The sequence below is a fragment of the Bactrocera neohumeralis genome, chromosome 3 (assembly GCF_024586455.1).
Source record: "Bactrocera neohumeralis isolate Rockhampton chromosome 3, APGP_CSIRO_Bneo_wtdbg2-racon-allhic-juicebox.fasta_v2, whole genome shotgun sequence".
In the NCBI taxonomy this organism is placed as follows: domain Eukaryota; kingdom Metazoa; phylum Arthropoda; class Insecta; order Diptera; family Tephritidae; genus Bactrocera; species Bactrocera neohumeralis.
Window position 1 is genome coordinate 48,310,523 of NC_065920.1, and position 24,063 is coordinate 48,334,585.

Sequence of the window (24,063 nt, forward strand, 5' to 3'; positions counted from 1 at the left end):
TGCGACAGACCTTGTATATTCGATTTGTGAAAGCTTTGCATGTCAAAAGCTTGAGATTCCATCTTTCGCAATTCTGCTCAAGTTTCTTCATCTAATTTATCTAACGGATACGTTGATGAACTTCCCCAACCGCTCTCATTAGAATTGATAACAAAGAGCTCTCTTAATAAGATAATTTCTTCAATTTTGTGTGGTATTCCGCTCATTTCAAATTGGCGCCATCATCTATTGATATTGTATTAAAATCATACTCTTTACTCACTCTATATGTACTTTTCTATCTCTCTCTCTCTCTCTCTCTACCTCTCTTTCCAACATATTTTTGTAACTGTTTCATTCATATTAAAGCTACTTGCCGTACTTGTAAGGTCCTTCGTCGAAAGTTCCCAGTCACCTTCAGAGTGCTCAGTGTCTGCTTCGTTGAACTTGACCGAAGTGCATTATGACAAAGTCGTCACCAAGGACTTCCTCACCAGTTAACTTGCCGGTAGCAGCCGACTTAAAATACGGTTAGCATACAGTGTATATGTATGTACATACATAGTACATATGTTTTTTATGTAAATAGTTTTCAACGGCCGCTTCGTAATCACATTCACCAGTACTTTGTTTACATGTGCTTGTCGTTACTCATATGTACATACGTATTCGTATATATCTTTATCTGCTTCTTTCATATTGAAACTACAGTACAAATACATACTTATCTATATGTATTCGGAAAATGTAAACTATTCAGACTCGTGGTGCATCCTCACGTGTGATTCGGCATCATCGCGCCTACAAAGAACGCATGTCATTCACATATTTTATACATATTATAACTGCTTACATATGCATATACTAGGAAAGAGCTATGTCTTATGCAAATAGCCTTGTGTGATGAAAATAAAATACATGACTATGCATAGAGGTACTTCAGTGCTGCCGTTTACTAAATTAAAGCACTTGTCAATATGAAGTACATACGTCATATTTCATTTTTAAATTCCGAAGGGTAGAAATTACTTTTGTCTACCTAAATCTATATACATATGTATGTATATAATGGGTTGTCAAAAAAGTCTTGCGGTACTTTTATTGAATTTTTTTTTTTTTTGAAATTGAAATGAATTCTTGATGACTCATGCCCAGCTCCTGACCGATGCTACGGCTGCTACTATGCCGGTCTCTTTCGACGATTTCAGCGATTTTATCGCAGTTTTCGACGAGGCTTTCCGGAGCGTGGCGCACCTTCGACCACCTCTACACCAGAACGAAAACGTTGAAACCATCGTTGTGCGGTGGAAATGGAAACTGTATCGGGTCCATAAACTGCACAAATTTTATTGGCGGCTTGAGATGCATTTTTGCCTTTATCGTAGTAGTACTGTAAAATATGCCGTATTTTCTCTTTATTTTGCTCCATGTTTGCGACGCTATAACTCACGAACGACTTAAAAGAAACGACAATCAATCAAACACTTGTTAGCGCGTGAAATGAGCTTTCCAAAAGGGTATAGCATGACCCGATGCGACTAGAACTAGAACTAGAACTACGCGCTTTCAGCGCCAACTAGCGAAAATACCGCAAGACTTTTTTGACAACCATTACATTTTATAATGTATAATAGTATGTATGTGTTTAGTGCGACGCGAGTGCGACGACTGTTTGTTTGATGACAAGAGATATTTCGTCTTACCTCCGTTCACTACCAAACTCGTTTGCTTTGCTTCCTTATCCAGTCTGGAGAAAGTAGAACTAACGGCGCGGATGTTGAAGCCAATGATATCAATATCATCAGCGTACGGCAGTAGTCGTATAGAAGTTTGTATCTGCGCGATTAAGTTCTGCAGTTCGAATTATTTTCTCCAGCAGCAGATTGAAGAAGACGCACGATAGGGAGTCGCCTTGTCTTAAACCTCGTTTGGTATCAAACGGCTCGGAGAGGCCCTTCCCAATCCTAACGGAGTTTTTGGAATTGCTCAATGTCAGTTTACACAGCCGTATTAGTTTAGCAGGTATACCAAATTCAGACATCGCGGCATAAAGGCAGCTCCTTTTCGAGCGGTCAAAAGTAGCTTTGAAACGACGAAGAGGTGGTGTGTGAATCCTGTTTTCACGGGAGATTTGGCGCATGGTGAATATCCGGTCAGTTGTTGATTTTCTAGGACTAAAGCCATACAGATAAGGTGCAATAAGTTTGATTGCGGTGGGCTTTAATCTTTCACACAATACGCTAGATAAAACCGTATATGCGATATTGAGGAGATAATAGTTGGCGCAGATTGTGGGGTCTCCCGTTTTGTGGATTGAGCAGAGCACACTAGAATTCCAACCGTCAGGCATGCTCTCGTTCGACAATATTCTACAAAGACGCTGAAATTGGGTCTATCTTTTGAAAAAGATTCACTAAACGTTCAGATGACGTTTAAAAAATTATATACGAAAGCATCAACAAATCTACTGAATTATTTGGATGATCGTAAAATAAAATAATGAAGACACCAGATTCACTACAAATATCAAAGCTACGTGTTAAACATATTGTTCATAAATATTTTGGGTATGCTCTGTAAAGCTCTGTGCAAAGAGGGTTCAGCGTGAGCTCATAAGCGGCACAAAGTCCTGTGAAATGATAAGAAAATGACTTCGCATAGCTTCTGCACCAACAAACTTTTCGGACCCGGCTTACAGCGACATTTTGCTGTTCTGAGACCTCACTAAAGGGTCGCGTCAAAGTTATTGCCGAGACTGAGACCTTTCTTAGACAAGAAATAAATCGCATTACAAAGGTAGTTTTCGTTTTACTCGTATTATACTCTCGCAACAAAGTTGCTAAGGAGAGTATTATAGTTTTGTTCACATAACGGTTGTTTGTAAGTCCTAAAACTAAAAGAGTCAGATATAGCGTTATATATACCAAAGTGATCAGGGTGACGAGTAGAGTTGAAATCCGGATGTCTGTCTGTCCGTCCGTGCAAGCTGTAACTTGGTAAAAATTGAGATATCATGATGAAACTTGGTACACGTATTTCTTGGCTCCATAAGAAGGAAGTTCGAAGATGGGCAAAATCGGCCCACTGCCACGCCCACAAAATGGCGAAAACCGAAAACCTATAAAGTGTCATAACTAAGCCATAAATAAAGATATTAAAATGGGAGGGGCATATTTGGATATATTTGGACGTAATTTTTGAAAAGTGGGCGTTGCCCCTACTAAGTTTTTGTACATATCTCGGAAACTACTATATGTCGTTTCCTTCAGAGTCGTTTCCTTCAGACACTTCCATATACAGTTCAAAAATGGAGGAAATCCGATAATAACCACGCCCACCTCCATACAAAGGTTATGGTGAAAATCACTAAAATGCGTTAACCGACTAACAAAAAACGTCAGAAACACTAAATTTTACGGAAGAAATGGCAGAAGGAAGCTTCACCCAGGCTTTTTTAAAAATTGAAAATGGGCGTGGCCTCTCCCACTTATGGACCAAAAACCATATCTCAGGAACTACTCAACCGATTTCAATGAAATTCGATATATAATATTTTCTTAACACCCTGATGACATGTACGAAATATGGGTGAAATCGGTTCACAACCATGCCTTCTTCCAATATAACGCTAATTTGAATTCCATCTGATGCCTTCTCTGTATAATATACATATATGTATGTACATACATTAGGAACCAATGATGATAGCGGAGTAAAACTTTACACAAATACGGTATTTGAAAAATATGTAAATGACGGATAATGAAATCTCGATTATCACTTTATTATGCGAGAGTATAAAATGTTCGGTGACACCCGAACTTAGCCCTTCCTTACTTGTTATAGTTAGTTTCATGATGGGCTTCATCAATTAACAGTCTTAATGGACGATCTAAGATTTACATTATTAATAAGGCATGAGTTGGATCATTTCTCATACAAACTGAAGGACGGCAATGGAATGCTCTTATGGAAGACATTTTCATTTGACAAGATATGTTCACTAAATTTGATAAGGATTATTGTCTGAGACGATGGTACAATCTCCGAAGAAATTATTCAGATCGAGTCACTATAGCATATAGCTGCCATACAAACTGAACGATTCGAATCAAGTGCTCATATGGAAAACTTTTTCATTTGACGAGTTATTTTCACCAAATTTGACATTGGTTATTATCTAAGATAATGGTGCAATCTGCGAAAAAATTGCTCAGGTGTAGCCACCATAGTTTATAACCGTCATACAAACTGAATGATCAAAATCGAGCTCTTGTAAGGAATCTTTTATATTTGTGAAAGTTTAGCATCGGTTCAACCGAAATTAACGGTCTTTTGGAGTCTGCGCTGAACTGCAACTCCAGGTACCAGTTGGCAACACATGTCAACTGGTGTTATTTTTATACAATCTGTCATGTCTCCCAAGTGTTCTCTGTACTCATATACGCGTGCATCATTTAGGTGAATATGTATTAATAGCATCATATGTATAGGTTTTGTTGTTGTAGCTGTATCATAATAGGCCTTCACTTCATTTTCTATTTCACTGCCTCCTACCGTTACCGGCAGTACGTAATAAGTATTTTTAATCAGCTCTCCTCAGCTCAACGCAATTTCGCTCTGTAACGGTATAGCTTAAATTACAAATAAGTGCCTAATCATTTTTACCTACCGGTACAGTAAGATGGCTGGTAAAATGATCCAAAATTGACGCTCTACTTCACAATAATGTTGCCATACTGTCATGCAAACACTATTCACATAAGTACATACATACATATATGTATTTATATATGGGAGTGTATGCATGTACATATGGAGATGTGTGCAGTATTTATGTAAGAAGCATAAAAACGTAATACATTTACCATACAGCAATATAATAAAATATTAAAATTGCATTAAATGTAACGTCTCGGCCATAATAAGCGGAAAGTGTCTCCAAGCCAACATGTATGTATGTATGTACTATGTACATATATTTTTATTGCTTTATTGGTATGTCAGATATTAAGTTTGAAGGGGAGTTCGAAAATAGTTTGCAGATTTTTGTTTTTACTTCGCAAAAGTGAGGTGAAAAATTGCTTGAAACTGTCCAACCCCATGGAAAGGAGTTACAAAGGTCCCACTTAATGTTTTGATCCAAAATAGACCTTTAGAACAGGTTTCATCTTCGAAATATTTACAAATTCTCCGAAATTGGAAACTGCATTCGGCAGCTATATGCTATTGTGGCAATTCTGATAACTGAGTATTTTCTTGGGGAGAAAACGAGGGCAAAATTCCTGAACGATATCTTAAAAACTGAGGGACTAGTTCGCGTATAAGCAGATGGAGAGATGGACTATACATCTAGTGGTCTTAAGTTATTCCAAAGTTTAACTTGAACTAAAGTATTCGTCATACGTAGACCTAGTGGTCCTTAGAAATTACAGAGTTTAACTTGACCAGAAGTATTCGTCACAAACAGCGTCAACGCTTTCAGCGAAGAGCAACTTGATATCTAATTTTGATACTTCATCTAGTCCCTTGAACTGAGAAGTCTCTATATACTTATCTAAGATGACTTAGAAGCATAGCGGGTGTTCAAGCGCCTCTCTTATGTCGACTTCCCTGTACGCTCTGTATGTATCGTCACTACTTATTAGGGTGGGTCGATTCCGGACTTTTTTCGATGCGGAATTTCTAATAGTGCGGAAAAGTTGCCTTAGTACTTCCTGATTCCAATGCAACTCTTTGTTTTGAGATCGGTTTGCATCTTCAACCCCAACTCCGGCCTTGAAATTTCGTAAATTCGCCTAAAATCGTGAAATTGTCTACCTAGTGCCTGAAATACTATGGCATGGCAAATGCATAGAACAAAAGTTATTTGTCACGTCATTTGCTACCGAAATGGTATATGTGATCATGGCCGTAGGACAAACCATTCCCGAGATACGAGCGAAAAGGCGGCGCGCCACAGCGCAAGGTGAAAATTGTTGCAGCTCTCAGCTAACCTGTATTGGTCACCCAGAACCCACCGCGTGGAGGTGGCTGCTCTTCGGGTTCCTCCCAATAACAGCTTCCGATATTTTATAGAGATAAGCTTGGTCTGTGCTAAGTTGGGTCGGATTAATAACCTCAGAAGGTAATTGGCAGGATGGAAAACTTTCAAATTTGACAACAGGCAACTTCTCACAATCAGGGAGCAGTTTACCTATGTCGCCATAGAATGTATTTGGACTCTTTGAGACACCATATATGTGTTCGAAAAGAGCACGAAATGGAAGTTCATTGAAATGTAGAAGACAAACAACCCACTGTAATGGCCAACCCAATCTTTCTCCTAGTACTATCAGCTGTCTGTCAGCTCTTTCGAATTTTATTGAATAAAGTTTTTAGTGATTTACGTATTCCCTGTACTAGTTCCATAGCCAGACGATTGGCACTTTGGCAATCTCATCTAGTATTTCGTTTCCCAGAATTCCTTTGTGGCCTGGAGCGCAGTATGTCTACTGCCTCCCTGCTTCTAAGAAAATTATCTACGTAATGCAATGAGAGAGTTGTTACCATAGATCTTCCTTATGTTGTTTCCTCCGTTGTTAGCTATCTCAGCCGTTTTTTTGATCGCAAAGACATTCGCCTGGAAGATGCTGTAGATTTTCGGAAGCGTGAAGGGTCGCCTAAGATCCAGCTCCGAGCTATATATTGTGACATCCACTCTATTAGTCAGTTTTGATCAGCCTGTGTACGTGGTATATTTTATGCATCACCCGCTTATTGAGCTCTGCCCGCAGGTCTTTGTGTCAGTGATACAGGCGAATGATATTTCTGAGACATTAATGTATAACCTTTATAATAACCGTTATAATGCAAATATTAACACGCATTATAACGGTTATTATAAAGGTAAAGGAAAACGACTCTACTACTTGCTTTTGGCATGTTGTCCTTAGCACCTCGCAGTATTCTTAATTAGTTTAAAGCTTTACATAATCGTTTAGGTAGAAGTACATACTCATATGCTCAGTTTTCCTTCTCATTTGTATTTATTGCCGCTACGCAGTGTTTTTCCACTTCTAAGTGGGTCCAAGTTACAACTAAAGATAGGAATGTATATACATATGTACATAAATATGCCTCTATATTCGAGTTGATAGCAAAGTCAGACAGCATTCTTGTTTTGTACAATCGCTGGATTTTGCGTATTTGCTTATGAATGAAAATGTAGTCTACGTGTCTACGTGTGAGATAAGACAACAAAATTTGCAAGTAAGTCAACAAGCAAACAGTAATTCAAACAACACAAAATATTTACGTGCATACAATGAGTTCGGATTACAATATGTGGTGTTACAGGGTGCTATCATTCTGTTATAGTTTAAATAAAAGTTAGTAAGAGGAAATGTATGACCATGTTGCTAGATATGTAAAATTACAATGCAACTGAAGTTGCCATATTGTGTACATATAAGTAGCCCTCTGTACCAAAGAGGATGTAGGATGGAATCAATAATAAGACAACGTCATAACACTGGAATAATACTGACACAGAGAGGACTGCAACTTGAAACGTTACGAAACGAACGTCATAATAATCGTAAACAAAGTCATCGACTTCTCCCGTCCACGACTGTATCAATATTTTTTTCTGTAAAAACATTCCAAATCTCCACTTTTAACATTCTTGCACAGGAGCCAGAACTCAGTATCCCTTAATTATCCTCTAAAAATATTATATTTTTTGTCACTTTTCTCTTTAAATATCTCTTTTGTGATCATCATATAACTTAAGCTGTGTTCGATTCGCCATGTGTTGGGGAATATACCTATGTTCAAACAAACGAGCAGCAATACGGTGCCAACATGTCTTCTAACACATGCGCTATTATGCTACAATTCTTTCCTGGTGGAGAAATTAGTTTTTCGGCTAAAAAAAAATTTTAATATCCACTCGGTTGGTTATTTGAAAAGGGAGGCGTTAGATGGAAGTTGGCAGACAACCGCACATAGGTCATAATTAGGCCCTTTGTGCTCCTGAGTGGTAACCAAATTGAGCGTTGTCCAGCAACTCCGATTTTTTCCACCCCAGCCTGTCTATTGTTTCTTAAAACATTGGCTGTGGAATATATCCCGTCCTATTAGCATACTCTATATTCCATCGAATCCACTTTACCAATTTTTGAAGGTGGAATCTTAGAGTTGGTGCCGTGAGAAGACACTTCAATATTAGTAAGTTCCCTTTTGCCTAGAAGTAGGAGCATTTTGGTCTGACCACTATCAGTACTACCCCAAAGTAACATTGTGGAATGCCAGTCTTGCTTCTAATCCAAGACTTGAAGTATTTCTCTAGAATCCTTTGCTTCAAACAACCCTTGAAGGATCTTAATGGTCTGAGGCAGCTCAGGAGAATTTTGTGAGACTTAGTTCTGACGCTACGGATAGCATTAACTGTCGCTTGGCTATTGACAAGAAGGGTTTTGGAATGTTGGTTAGATTAAAAGTCTAAGTGGCACTTTCTGTTATGCGCACAATTTCGGCCTGGCATACTGAATTGTAGTCATTTAGCTTAAAACTACCTTCTGAGTGTGGATTACTATAGAAGAAACGCTCTCCTGTTCCTATTACACTCTTTGTTCCGTGGGTGAATATATACTATAGATTTAGCCGTTTGGCTTCATTGCCCTAAAATTATGAGTCGGCTAGCCGAAAGCATTGCCTCACACTTTATTTGTATATGTATTGGCCTAGCAACCCCTTAGTAATATTTTCTATAAACTATTATAACTGATTTTTGTCTTCAGTTTTTAAATAAAAAAAAATTAAAATAATATTAATACTCTTGAGAGCCTCTATTATTTCCTAAATGTTATGATGTTCGTGCGCAGTTTCCACCAAATTTTCGATAACGTCGTCTTAGTCAAGAACTTTATATTTTACTCTTAGAATAATCTCTACAAAAAGGAATATAGTCAAAATATCTTTTTGCTCTTAATAAGAGTTCGTTTGATATGCATTTGGTGTTTCCATTGTGCATAGGTGACACAGAACTGATCTTTTCGGGGGGTATGTAGACTTTATTGGGTGACTGTAGATAAATTCAGTTCAGATCTAGAACACTATTTGATAAAACTCACAACTTTAAGACTCTTGACATCCCATAGTTTTTCGAAGGTTTTACCTCATATTTCTTAATTCGCGCTTTTATTAGACTTCCGTCAAAACAACTCAAAAAAAGCAATGAAAAGAAATCACTCTCAATTTAAAATAGGCTTGCCGGGATGAGCTGAGTCGGTTCAAACATGCGTACGTCCCTTCTACCCAAAAAGTTAATCATTTATTAGAACAGCCGATACCGGACCACTTTAGCATGTAAAGAGTGATACATTTCGAGATTCCCTACTTTAAAAAAAAAACACAGAAACATCAAATTTAATAGGAAATGTTTATTATTATTCGAAAGAACATTCTTTGGTATTTATTTTTTTGGTATTTGGTCGCGGTTACGACTCAGATGGTCCATCTCTTGAGTCCAATTTTCAATGACTTCATCGAGCATTTCGACTGGTAACTGGCGAATGACACATGTGATATTTAGCTTCAAGTCCTGAATCGAAGCGGCATAGTCAGTTATCATGACGTATTAACGGTTACGTTCTCACCGGCATCATTTTTGATGAAATATTGCCCGATGATTTCACTGGCCCACATACCACACCAAACCGCTTTTTTTTTTTTGGATGAAATGGCAGATCTTGAATCTATTAATGTTGCTATTCGTCCCAAATGCCAGAAAAGGACCTATTTTGTACGCTTTTAATTTAAGATATCGACGTAAAATGCACCAAGTCGTTCCATACGTCAGTCCGAGTTGTTGCGAAAAGCGCCGAATCGATTCCCTCCGGTCTTCGTCTACAATTTCAGCTGCGGCCGCTGTATTTTCTCCACTATGTGCTGGACATGGTCTATTCGAATATTATCCAATAATAAATGCTGAATCTCAAGATGAGTGATGGTGTTGCGAATAGTGCGCTCAGTTGGCCGATTATGTTGACTATAAGTTGATCGAAGCGCGCGAAATATATTCTTTATAAAACGAGAAATTTTCATAATAAAGTTGGACGATTTGTAAACGTTGTTCAGGCTTTCCATGATGAAATGCCAAACTATACTGAACAATAATAACATGAAAGCTTGACAGGAATCACGCTTGATTTGTCAAAAAAGTACTATTGAAAAAGTGCCTCTACTTGGATCACCCGTTAGCTATCATACAAACTGAGAGATCAAAATTAAGTTCTTGTATGGAAACTTTTACATATATTTAACAAGATATCTTTACGCGATTTGGCACATATCCTTATCTAAAGCAGTGCACCAATCTCTGAATACATTTTTTAGATCCAATCACTATGGCATATAGCTGCCATGTGAACTGATCGATTAAAATCATGATAAAGACGTTTTTATATCCTTGTATGCTATCGAAATGCATTTTTGAAAAGTATTGAGAATTTTTCCTAATGAACAGCTGTAAGTTAACATTAAGCCCCGGATGTCGGCACTAATAGCGTGAAAGAGACATCAATAAAATTTCCCTAACTCCACATTAGCAGTTGCACCCTGTACATACACGCAATTGTAAAAGATAAATATTATGTAAATCATTGCAATAAACTCCTACAAAACTCAACACAATAGGATAAGTGTGAAGAAAAAAAAAAACAGCAGATATGAATGTAAATCTTGAAACAACTTAAAGTGCACTCAATAAAAACGACACAGATTAATCGTAATTTGTAACATTTCCTACAATTTGCACTAAATTTTTCTGTTTTTTTTTCCAGCTCCCAACTATTCATTACAGACGCAGAATAACGCAATTGTGAGCAGAGTATAGCAATTGGACTGTAGACGGCAAGAATGTAAATAAAAGTAGTCAACAAAACCTGCTGCTTCGCATTTCGCATTTTAATTTTTTTCGCCACTCGACTTCTACGTTTTTCGATGAATGCAACATTTCAACAAAGGCGACAACAACTACGAGTATGACAGCCAATCGACCAGCAACGCAAACCGAGGAAAGGTTGGTGGAACAGCAGCAGCAGCAGCAACAACTGTCACATCAACAATACACAAACACAACAAATCCAACAAACACGCCAAATGCCAATATGCCGTCGTCGGCGAACACTTCAGCTTGTAACGCCAGCGCCGGCTACGATGAAGTGGAGCATTGCGCCAGCCGCTACGGTGGTACGACAGCAAACACCGGTGCTGAGGGCAACTGCACGCATGTTGGCGTCGGCGTTGGCGAGGGTGTGTGTCGTAATCACAGCACTGCGAGCTCAACAACGCATCGTCGCGGTCACAGGTGAGTGAATTTCGGCTAAATTTGGCGAATTATGGCGTATGTGTGGGGCGTTCAAGAGATGCGTGGCGAATTAAGGCTTGTCAACTGAAATTTCACGCAAAATAATAATTAACCATTTACCTAATGATGGCCAAGCGTGGCTGTGAAGTATTGAAATGTCATGTAAAGTGGCGTGATAAAATGTCAAATATCAAAATAATTTATTTGTTTTTCCCTTGCGTTGTTAGTAAAGGTGTGTAAGGTCAGGAAAGTGAAGTGGAAACTCACTAGTTTTGTTTTTAATTTCATTAACATAAATTATAATTTGATGTTATGCAAAAGCAATATACGAGGCGGACTAAAAAATTGGTATCATTTCTAGGCGAGTTTGCCACAGAAATTGTATGATTATGTTATGTAATTAGATCTAACCTTCAAAAGCACATGGCAGGTTGATTTCCAGGGGAAAAAAACGCAAAAAACGAATAGAAATTTTGGAAATATTTTACGGATCATTCTTAACAACTTTGTCTAAAAACTATGAGTCTAAAACTGGTTTCCGGATTTTAAAAAAATATTCGTATGAAATATAATGCATAGGTGCATTTTGATATTATATTGCTAAATTTTCAGAACCGGCCAGATCGGCCGATAAAAAGTTAAGAGCACGCCATTTTGCAGAACTGTCCTATAGGTTACCTTCTTCTTCTTAATTGGCGTAGACACCGCTTACGCGATTATAGCCGAGTTAACAACAGCGCGCCAGTCGTTTCTCCTTTTCGCTACGTGGCGCCAATTGGATATTCCAAGCGTAGCCAGGTCCTTCTCCATTTGGTCCTTCCAACGGAGTGGATGTCTTCCTCTTCCTCTGCTTCCCCCGGCGGGTACAGCGTCGAATACTTTCAGAGCTGGAGTGTTTTCGTCCATTCGGACAACATGACCTAGCCAGCGTAGCCGCTGTCTTTTAATTCGCTGAACTATGTCAATGTCGTCATATATCTCGTACAGCTCATCGTTCCATCGAATGCGATACTCGCCGTGGCCAACGCGCAAAGGACCATAAATCTTTCGCAGAACTTTTCTCTCGAAAACTCGCAACGTCGACTCATCAGTTGTTGACATCGTCCAAGCCTCTGCACCATATAGCAGGACGGGAATTATGAGCGACTTATAGAGTTTGGCTTTTGTTCGTCGAGAGAGGACTTTACTTTTCAATTGCCTACTTAGTCCGAAGTAGCACCTGTTGGCAAGAGTTATCCTGCGTTGGATTTCCAGGCTGACATTGTTAATACTGGTTCCTAAATAGACGAAATTATCTACAACTTCAAAGTTATGACTGTCAACAGTGACGTAAGTGCCAAGTCGCGAGTGCGACGACTGTTTGTTTGATGACAGGAGATATTTCGTCTTGCCCTCGTTCACTGCCAGACCCATTTGTTTTGCTTCCTTGTCTAGTCTGGAGAAAGCAGAACTAACGGCGCGGGTGTTAAGGCCGATGATATCAATATCATCAGCATACGCCAGCAGCTGTACACTTTTATAAAAGATGGTACCTTCTCTACTAAGTTCTGCAGCTCGAACTATTTTCTCCAGAAGCATGTTGAAAAAGTCACACGATAGGGAATCGCCTTGTCTGAAACCTCGTTTGGTATCGAACGGCTCGGAGAGGTATAGGTTACCTACTTTTTTAAAGAATCATTCGAAAGAATATTCTTTTTTTGAAGATTATCTATTTCAAATGTTGGCCGCGGCTACGTCTCAGATGGGCCATCCGTTGAGTCCAATTTTCAATGGCTCGCTCGAGCTGGTAATGACACGCGTGCTATTTTGTTCCAAGGTCTGAATCGAAGCACACAGGAAAAAGTCTAACGGTCTTGAAGCTCTTCAGAAATGGACCTCATCGCACGCATTCGGCACGAAAACGTCGGATCTTCTTGAAACTTTTCAAGAACCCATTAGAGCGAAGCGATGTCGCTGTGGAAGTTCAAGCGACTTCAGTTCATTCACAAGCTGTATTTTATACGCTTTCAATTTAAGATCTCGACGTAAAATACGCGAGTCGTTCCATATATCCGAGTTGCTGCGAACGGTGCCGAATCGACGCTCCACGGTCTTCGTGTACACTATCAGCTACGGCTGCTATATTTTCTTCACTGCTGCTGGACGTGGTCTGTTCGTTCGAATATTATCCAATAGGGAATGCTGGGTCTCAAGATGGGTGATGGGGTTGCGAATACGAATAGTATGCGAATAGTACGCTTAGTAAGACCAGTATGTTGACCATAAACTGAGCGAAACGCGCAAAACCAAATTTTTACAGAACGTGAATTTTCATAATAAAGTTGAACGATTCGTAAACGTTGTTCAGGCTTTCCATGATGAAATGCCAAACTATACTGAACAATAATAATATTACAGCTTGACAGGAATCACGCGTAATCTGTCAAGAAAAAGCTATTGAAAAAATAACCTCTACTTGAATAACCCGTTATAAATGTGGTGGGATCCATTGGAAGCATGCGCCTCTAACCTTTTACCAGTTATCGCTCTTATGCCACTTATGCCTTGGATACCCTTTGTCTTTGTCCATGACAATCGAAGAACGCCTTACGGATATAAATTATCAAACTCCTTTGAATTTATACCACTTTCCGACATAAAGCCTTTTAAATTAGCTTATATATTCGTGCTGTAAATAAATGAATCCATTAACCTAATTTTGCTAAAGAAATACAGAGTTTGTTTTTAAAATAGTCGGAACTTCTTTGCCTGACTGTTATTCTGCTTACCTCTTACGAACCTCTATCGAATATAAATGTCAAGACTTCAGTTAACAGTTAAAAAGTTAAAAGTTAAAAATATCTCCGATAAATTGAAAATTTATCCCAAGAATTTTTTCTACAGATAGAGTTTGAAATTATGATTTAAAAATAATTTCGGACAAGTGATCTCCGATCGCAATTGGGGTTGTATGCCAGCAATATCGCGCCGAATATTCTCTTCCAAGACGTAGGTTGTCTCAGGATTCTTATCTACGTAGACAAGTCACTTCGTATAACCCCACTAGTCCAGTGGTGCTAAATCACATAACAAAATCTTTGCAGGCCACTCTGCAGGCCTACTACGCGGCGGTTCTCTGTATCAATGGTATAATGGCTAAGTGAATTTGTTGGAGGTTTCCATCTAAATTTAAGTTTTCTTGCCTCCAGTTGCAGCTCTTCGATGATAAAGTGTGGAACTTTATTAAAAGATTCCGTCTAGATCTTGTTTCTTCGAGCTTTGAAACAGAAGTTTTAATCTCGAAAAATAAAATTGCCTTTCATCAATCATCTCATTAATCAATTCAAAGTACCAATCATTGATTTAACTACAAATAAAGAGTGTACATACAGCTGATTCAAATACAACAACAACACCAAAATAGATGTAAAGAAAAAAAATCGATTAAATTACTTTACTTCACTTTAATAACATTTAAGTAACGATATGGACAAGACGAGAGTGAAAGTATTTTATAAATATAGTATGTATGTGTATACACTGTTATTTATATGTATATATTTTTGTGCATATATGCTTGTATGCATATAGTATGTAGTGTTTTGATATGTAATAAAAGCACATCGATTTAAGAACTTGCCAGCACTAGAATGCGGCAGATTTAAAAGCCTATATCCAGCTATCGGGTGATTTTTTAAGAGCTTGATAACTTTTTTTTAAAAAAAAACGCATAAAATTTGCAAAATCTCATCGGTTCTTTATTTGAAACGTTAGATTGGTTCATTACATTTACTTTTTGAAGATAATTTCATTTAAATGTTGACCGCGGCTGCGTCTTAGGTGGTCCATTCGGAAAGTCCAATTTTGGGCAACTTTTTCGACATTTCGGCCGGAATAGCCCGAATTTCTTCGGAAATGTTGTCTTCCAAAGCTGGAATAGTTGCTGGCTTATTTCTGTAGACTTTAGACTTGACGTAGCCCCACAAAAAATAGTCTAAAGGCGTTAAATCGCATGATCTTGGTGGCCAACTTACGGGTCCATTTCTTGAGATGAATTGTTCTCCGAAGTTTTCCCGCAACATGGCCATAGAATCGCGAGCTGTGTGGCATGTAGCGCCATCTTGTTGAAACCACATGTCAACCAAGTTCAGTTCTTCCATTTTTGGCAACAAAAAGTTTGTTAGCATCGAACGATAGCGATCGCCATTCACCGTAATGTTGCGTCCAACAGCATCTTTGAAAAAATACGGTCCAATGATTCCACCAGCGTACAAACCACACCAAACAGTGCATTTTTCGGGATGCATGGGCAGTTGGCCACCAAGATCATGCGATTTAACGCCTTTAGACTATTTTTTGTGGGGCTACGTCAAGTCTAAAGTCTACAGAAATAAGCCAGCAACTATTCCAGCTTTGGAAGACAACATTTCCGAAGAAATTCGGGCTATTCCGGCCGAAATGCTCGAAAAAGTTGCCCAAAATTGGACTTTCCGAATGGACCACCTAAGACGCAGCCGCGGTCAACATTTAAATGAAATTATCTTCAAAAAGTAAATGTCATGAACCAATCTAACGTTTCAAATAAAGAACCGATGAGATTTTGCAAATTTTATGCGTTTTTTTTTAAAAAAGTTATCAAGCTCTTAAAAAATCACCCGATATAAACATAGTCGTACATAAATATGTATGTATGTATGTATAAATACACACTATATAGAGGAGTTGTAAAGCGCAGCGCGATTTCCGTATTATTTCAATGCCTTTTCGCTTTTACTTCAACTAAGTTATGTTTGTAAGAGTCATCGATTACCATTCCAAAAGCAATCACATGCCTCCATACATACCTACATATTTATGCATGTTCGTATATAGTTTGCTTTTTAGTGTTATTACCTACATCTTTACAGCACCAAAGGAACCGTGTTTGCCGTTTTATGACGAACACCGCTCGTCACGATAGACCACAGTAGACAGTGGACTGTTTTATGTGAATAACTTATATTAAAATTATAGTTTTCTCACGCAGAAGTTAGTTCAGGCTCAGTTCTTGTAGGAATATATGACCCGTTTGATTTGAGTCAAAATCATCAGTTTCTTCTTGGCGTTTCATTCAGCTTTCGGTGGATTCAGGTTGTTCCAATCCACAAAAGGGAGACCCCACAATATGCGTCAACTACCGTGAGATAGAAGTCCTCAACATCGCATATAAGGTGCTATGGAGCATATTGTGTGAAAGATTAAAGCCCACCGTCAAAAAACTGATTATACTTTATAAGTGTGGCTTTAAGCCTGGAAAATCAATAATTGACCAGATATCAAGTGCCAAATCTTAGAAAATACTTATGAAAAAAGGATCGACAAACACCATCTCTTCGTCGATTTCAAAGCTGCTTTTGACAGGTGCCTTTATGCCGCTATAACTGAATTTGGTATTCCCGCAAAACTAATACAGCTGTGTAAACTGACGTTGAGCAATACCAAAACCTCCATCAGGATCGGGAAGGACTCACCGAGCCGTTCATTACCAAACAAGGTTTTAGACAAAAACAACGTCAGTTTCGAAATCCAGGACTGAGTAAGCAATTGAGAAGTAAAGTCCTCTCTCGACGAACAAAGACTAAATTCTACAAGTCCACTCATCATCTCCGTCCTGCTCTATGGTACAAAGGTATGAACGATGACAATATCTGATGAGTCGGCGTTACGAATTTTCGAGAGAAAGGTTCTGCGGTAGATGTATGGTCTTTTGCGCATTGGCCACGATGAACATCGTAGTCGAAGGAACGATTAGCTGTATGAGATATACGACGACATTGACATAGTTCAGCGACTTAAGAGACAGCGGCTACGCTGGCTAGGTCACATCGTCCGAATGGATGAAAACACTCCGGCTCTGAGAGTATTCGACGCCATTCCCGCCTAGGGAAGCAGAAGAAGAGGAAAACCTCCACTCTGTTGGAAACATCAGTTGGCTACACTTGGAATTTCAAATTGGCGCAAAACTGCGAAACAGAAAAACGATTGGCGCGCTGTTGTAAGCTCGGCTAGAACCGCGCAAGCTGCCTATGCTAATATTGAAGAAGAAGATTCAGATTGAAAAATATTGATGTCCTACCGTCGGTCAGTTGACTCAACGGTTTAAAGTCCTTCTTCGTAAAACTTCATATCTTGGGTTTTTTTGCCCTCACAAAAGACCAACATTTCAATTGTTCAGATGACCTTAACAAATATCATGTTTGAGCTGAATCCTAACCCTATTTGCTGAACGAAATCTGCAGAAAGATATTCCAATTATGAGGTACTTTAAAGTATGATCTTTCTTCTGGTAGTTGATATGTTTTCTTCTAAGATTATAGTTTGTCAACTTAATTTTTATACAACAATGAATCACTGTGCGACATTAAGCTCATTGGACCACTACATTCGAACTCCAATTACATGAATACCCTGCATGGTTGAATGAAACAAAGAAAATGGTGAATAAAAGATGAGAAGGTAGAATAAACATGCCACACGTGCTTCAACTGCAAGGCAGGTGCTTTGGAGGCTAGTGAATGGGCTACCAAGCAAGGCAGACGAGTCTTCAGCCGACTAACAGACAGGCGAACAGGCGTCGTAGACGACGTAGCAACACCAACCAACCAACCAACTATACTCAACCAGTTAGCGAGCCAACTCGAGGCGCTTCATTGATTTAGTTAGCAAATGAGTATCGGCCGTGCGAGTTGCAAGAGTTCCACGTGCTACCAAGTTGGCTCCGGTTGAATAGGACACAAAAGAACAAACATAGTAATTGTTTATTTTTTTGCCTTTATGAAAATTGAAATATGCGGTTAATGATTTCTGTTTGAACTTTATATTCTTGTAATATCTTCATGGTGCCTCTGTGTTGTTTTTGCGCGAGTTCATGAATATGTTCGTTTATTATTTCGAATAAGAGCGCTTAAGTTGCAAATAATGACCAAGTGCTAGTGTGACTTTGCGAAGGCTGCGGACGCCAATGGCTTAAACGCTGAAATGTTAGAGCATCGTGCAAGTAAGTCATTTAGTCAGTGAGTGAAAGAGTGAGTCGGAATGCATATCATAAATCAGACAAATAATTATAAATATATACATACTTTTAGTATATATGTACATATGGACCACATGCATTCGGTGTTTTGGCTTTCAAAACGTATCCTTTAATGGTTATGGAATCACGGATGCCGTTGTCATGCCAGTGCCATACTGTTGAAACCGTTAAGAAATGAACTTGACACTTTGGCCTTCGGTTGACATGACGTTTGACCTCACGGGGAGTTACCGCACACACAGGCAGCCACATTATAAGCATATGTATATGTATGTGTATCGCCTACAGTGACCACAAATATTTACATTTAAAAATAATATAAGTGGGAAGAGAATGTTACCTCATAATGAAATATAAAACAAGAAAAAAAAAACGTTAATATCGGTTGCACGGAACTTTTAATGAAATAAAAGGGTATAAAAAGACCTTCATTCTGATTTTGATCGACCAGTTTCTATCGCAACTACACATATCCTATGGTTGTCCGATCTGAAAAATTTCTTCGGATATTTTAGCTATGTTTTCAATAGAGCTTTCCATACGAGAACTTCAGTTTGATCGGTCAATTGTATGGCAGCTGTATTTTATAGTTGTCCGATGTGAACAATTTCTTCGGAGCTTGTAGACAAGTCGTGGATAATAATCCATGCCAAATTTTGTGAAGATACCTTGCCAAAATTCAGACGCTTTCCATATAAGGGCTTGAGTTTTATCGGCCAGTTGTATGGTATCTAATATGTTATAGTTGTCCGATCTAAACAAGCTCTTTAAAGAAACTGAGGGACTAGTTCGCGGATATATGATACAGACCGACGGCCGGGCCGACGTTTCTTTCCGAAAATTATAAACTTCTACACCTCGGCGGACGTCATTCCGAGAAGAGTTGTCGACAGAATAATTTACACAAAAACTTGGCTTTGGAGAAGCTCGATGAATACTGCATATTAATCGCCATCTAAAGTTTCCTTTCAAGAAGTCCTCACAAACTGTATTTGCATATATTTATATGAGCGTTCGATTGGTAAAGTTTTCTATAAAAGAGAAGAAAAGCTGAAGATGATATAGGATATTTGAATATGCTTTTTTCTTAATTTAACAGACATGTCGAACATTAGAACTGAAGTCTCTGACTCTTTAAACACAACCATAATTCGACTTTAATGGTTTGGGAGCTTCAATTTCAATTAAAGTAATATCCAAAATCGACTAACATCTACCAGATCACTTACAAGTAGTGCGCTCAGAACACGGAATATATTTCTATATAAAGATCTTGGTCTTGGATTTACCAAAGTCTCTTAGGTTTTCCTCGAAGGTAATGAAAGAATGCCTTGAACTCTTGATGGATCTAACATTCTTTTTCACGATAAACCTGCAGTGAGTTCAGGACATAGTGATATTCCTGGTAACTGTGAAGCAGATGAACTAGCCGGAGCAGGCACCACACATATGTAAGACTCCAGAAAAGAGTTAGTTATTTCTGGTTGCTTGTAAATATTTAATCGACAAACATGCTATATGTTGTATATAGCTGAGTCTCGGTGGAGACAGACCCTAACTTGCTCTGCAAGCAGGCACACGTGGCGTGAATGGAATATGGGCCGCATATGCCGACTACTAAAATTCAAAAGAAATGACATAAGAACTCTAGCTGGAGTGCTAACAGGTCACTGACCAATTGGCAGAAATGCCAATAGACTGGGAACACTACACACTGACTACTGCAGAATCTGTCAGGAATTAAAAGAAAAGACTGTAAAATATCTTGTATAGGAAAATACTTGCAGTTACGTACGACGGTTTCTTGTCGATGTTTTGTATTGATGAACTTACTCAGAAACACGAGGTGGTTCAGAGAGAACACAAAGTCACTATACATTTTAGTTCGGTGGTTTCAAAAAGTCATCTTAAAGGCCCAGATGCGTCGTCAGACATTCACTCTAACTACCTACCTACATACGTTAGATTTAGCTTGTTTCTATTCTTGGTTGGATCTACTGTGTTTAGATAGTTCTACATTCTACATTTGGTCGCACATTGGTGCAGCCCTGAAAATAGAAAACTTCTCTTGACACCAACCCCAAACTGATGAATCTAAATCGTCATGACTCCAATCCCAAACTAATGAATCTAAATCGTCTATCGACTTTCAAAATACTTGTTGTCAAAAAATTTAAATTAATCGATTAATTTTTGGAGTTACTGTGCGAAAATATAGTTTCGAGCGAATGCACTCATAAATCTACATACGTTCTTCTGTCCTTCAACGGCCTTTGCCTTGCCTCTTTTTCAAGTATCGTGCCTTTTCTATTTACAATTGTTTTTGGAGAGAGTTTTTTTTTTGTCAATATCCTTCGGTAAAGGCCTGCCAGTAATCGTTTTCCAATACGGCCACAAGCTGACAAGCGAACACATATGTTTTTGTAAGAAACAAAAGCAGTCGGCGCGAAGTAAATGGGGGTTTTAAAAAAGTACTTACATAAATAAATAAACAAGCGGGCAGGCTGGCTAGCTCGAGGCATGTTTAGGCCGTGGGAACATGACAATACTTTTTCCACAGTACAATTGCACTTAAGCAACCGTTATTCATATATTTTATTTTTCATTAAATTATATGCACCTTATACTTTTCACTTATACTATTTTTGTGAACCCTGTACACCTGCCCCATCACTCAATTGTAAACTGGTACATGTCATCTTGAAATATCAAAATCATTAAAGTGTTTTAGAAAATAATCAATACGTGAATTTGCATAAAATTCAAATGTTTTTTATGCCCGGCTAAATGCGCATAACACCATTGGAATTACTAATAACAGCCGCACATTAACACGAAAATGGATTATCGCATGCAACGGTATAATGATTACTTTCCGATGAAATAACAATTTGCAGAAGCACCCACATACTCCCAGCCACCATCCACCCACTCCCCACACATATTTGTTTCCATACAAAATTTATATCTAAATGTTTCATTCTTTTCTTCCAGACGCCAGGAGTCCATGTACCAGATGACGGGCCTCTACTCGGAGACGAATACGAGCGGTGATGATAGCAGCGTTGACGCTGCCACACAAGACTCTCAGGTCAATTTGGGCGAACTGGTCAGTTGCAGCGCCGCTACGGCGCCTAACATTAATAATATGTGCGCCAACGTAGCGTCACGTGCCACCTGCAACTGCCACAACCAGCATTATCATCACCCAGCAACGCATCATCAGCACAATCATCTGCATCACCCACATCATGGCCATAACAATTGCCAACAACCAGCGGTGTGCAGCGGTTGTTGCAATGAGATTCTGGCGAAAAGTCACAGCCGTCAGCCATCGGCGAGTATTGCTGTGGGAGCAGGCAATGTTGGTGGCGCCGTTACTAATAATAATGCGACGACGACGCCGGCTGCTATGCTCTACGAATCGGAGTATGATGATGATGACGAATTGCAGTCACGTGATTGTGGTATTCTCAATTATCGGCCCGGTCGTATACAGAAATTTGCACGCATCAAAGTATTCGTGCTGCTACTGTCGATTCTAGTCACATTGCAGCAGGCACTGAGTTCCGGTTATATAAATTCCGTTATAACGACGATTGAGAAACGCTTCGAAATACCTTCGAGTTATTCGGGTCTGATAGCGTCCAGTTATGAGATTGGCAATGTGATAACGGTCATATTTGTGAGCTATTTGGGTAGCCGACGTCACATACCCGTTTGGATTGGTATAGGTTAGTATTATTTTTTTATTATAGGTTAGTATTATTTTTTATTAAGTATTGAATTACGTAACAATTGGAAGATCCGGGGAATTCATTTACAACTTGCCAAAAAGTGTTTAGAAATACTGCCGAGTAAACAATCTTTGGGTTCACTTTGTTGGCAGACCTAAAGTTCTGACTATGATGGGAGGCGGACTTGCCTAATTGGTTAGACCTGGAAAAGAACATTGCTTCTCTAAGCCTAAATATGATAGGTTCGTTACATCAAGAGCTTTTCGGGTGAAATTTCGAGTATCAATTCGTTGATAATTTTTAATGAATAGGAACTGCAAACCCTGGGTGTCTCAATCGCGCCCTACTACCATACTAGTACTTGGGGTCCATAAGGACGATACATAAAATTGGAATCAATAATTTGGGCATTCCTAATAAATAGGGACTGCAAATCCTAGTTGACTTAATGAGTGCTCAACATAAGTTCAGGCTACAAACAGTCGCGGTCAAATTCATAGTAGTGCTAGGTATTCTTTTAATATATGTGACCTGGTCTCCGAAAAGGAGGCTAACGTGCGAAAACTAGTTTTCTGGGAAAAGGTGTTAAAAATAATCGTCAGTTTCTCGTTATCTCATTAATTGTTCTCCTTTTTTTTTGACACCTAAGCCCCCTTTTCGTAGACCAGGTCACATATGTATATAATATCATACTTTCTATTATCTTTTTTGTGGGAATCACTTTAAAATCCGTTAGCTTCAGATGTTGACATAAAAACATGCAACGACTAGTTTTGCTTCGCTTGTTGTTTTTGTTACAATTGCAAGAACCTTTATTTGCAAAGCATTTTCGGCGTGTCAAAATAGATTTCTGAGGTCAAAACTTATGTCGAAGTTCGCTATATTATTGATTGCTCACCCACAATGGTACGTAACGCTATCAGGTACCAACTAAGTAATAAAAAACTTGGAAGGAAGCCAGCAATGTCAGTGAGAAAAGTCAATTCCATTGTCAGATACTCAAAGCAGTTTCCATTTGCGGCTGCTACAGAGATAAAAGATGCCTTGAATGTAGCTGCAAGTACTGAAACTGTACGTCGACGTTTTCAGGAGCACGACTTGAGTGCGCACAGTCCAAGAAAAGTGTCCTTATTATCTAAAAAGCATGTTGAAAAAAGACTTCGATTCGCAAAAGAACATTTAAATTGGTCTTCGGCAAAATGGCGAAACTTTTTATGGTAGCACAAATTGAAAATTGTTAAATATGGCGGAAAGGGATCGCGTCAATATGTAAGACGTCCACCCAATACCGAATACCAGCCGAAATATACAACAAAAAGGATAAAACATGAAGGTTCAAGTATCATGGTTTGGGCATGCTTCTCTTGGCAAGGTGTAGGACCTATTTATTAAATTAAGGAAAACATGACTGGTGCTTCGAATGTCGAATTACTCCAGAAAACCATGCTGCCGTATACCAGTGAAGAAATGTCGCTTGTTTGGACGTTCCAGCAGGGCGAAGATCCCAAGCACACAAATAAAGTTCCTAAAAAGTAATTTGAGGAAAGTAATGGAGTGCCGTGTCGCAGCGGAGAGAAAACAGACTGCCTACCGCGCAACGTAACGATCGACCACAACACGTGCGGGATGGGATAGATACCGAGAGACGCATTTGCGGAAAAGAAAGAGGCCGAAATGGCCGACAGGGGTAATGTTTGAAAATTCTACGAAAAAATGCGGCGGCGGCTTACAGAAGGTTTCAAGACCGGAGCATACTCTTGTAGAACCCCCAAAGGTGATCTAGTCACCGATGCCCAGAGCATACTTAAGTTATGGAAGGAACACTTCTCCAGCCCGGTGAATGGCAGAGAACGTACAACACCAGGAGAAGGCGAACCCGATTCCTTAATCGATGACGATGGAGCAGATGTTCCATTGCCCGACCATGAAGAAGTTCGAATAGC

General features: G+C 39.0%; 1 protein-coding gene across 7 annotated transcripts in view; it reads left to right on the top strand.

Annotated features, from left to right (window-relative positions):
* Window positions 1–24,063, top strand: part of LOC126752523 (uncharacterized) — a 227,239-nt gene that overhangs the window by 196,837 nt on the left and 6,339 nt on the right. For 5 of the 7 annotated variants that reach the window (XM_050463392.1, XM_050463390.1, XM_050463394.1 and 2 more), the window contains 2 exons: window positions 10,806–11,332; window positions 21,378–22,117. In XM_050463392.1, coding sequence (XP_050319349.1) covers window positions 11,007–11,332; window positions 21,378–22,117 — 1,066 coding nt within the window. In that variant the 5' untranslated portion in view covers window positions 10,806–11,006. Of the gene's footprint in view, window positions 1–10,805; window positions 11,333–18,030; window positions 18,348–21,084; window positions 21,243–21,377; window positions 22,118–24,063 lie in introns of those variants that run through there. The other 2 variants (XM_050463397.1, XM_050463395.1) reach the window with 2 other exon arrangements.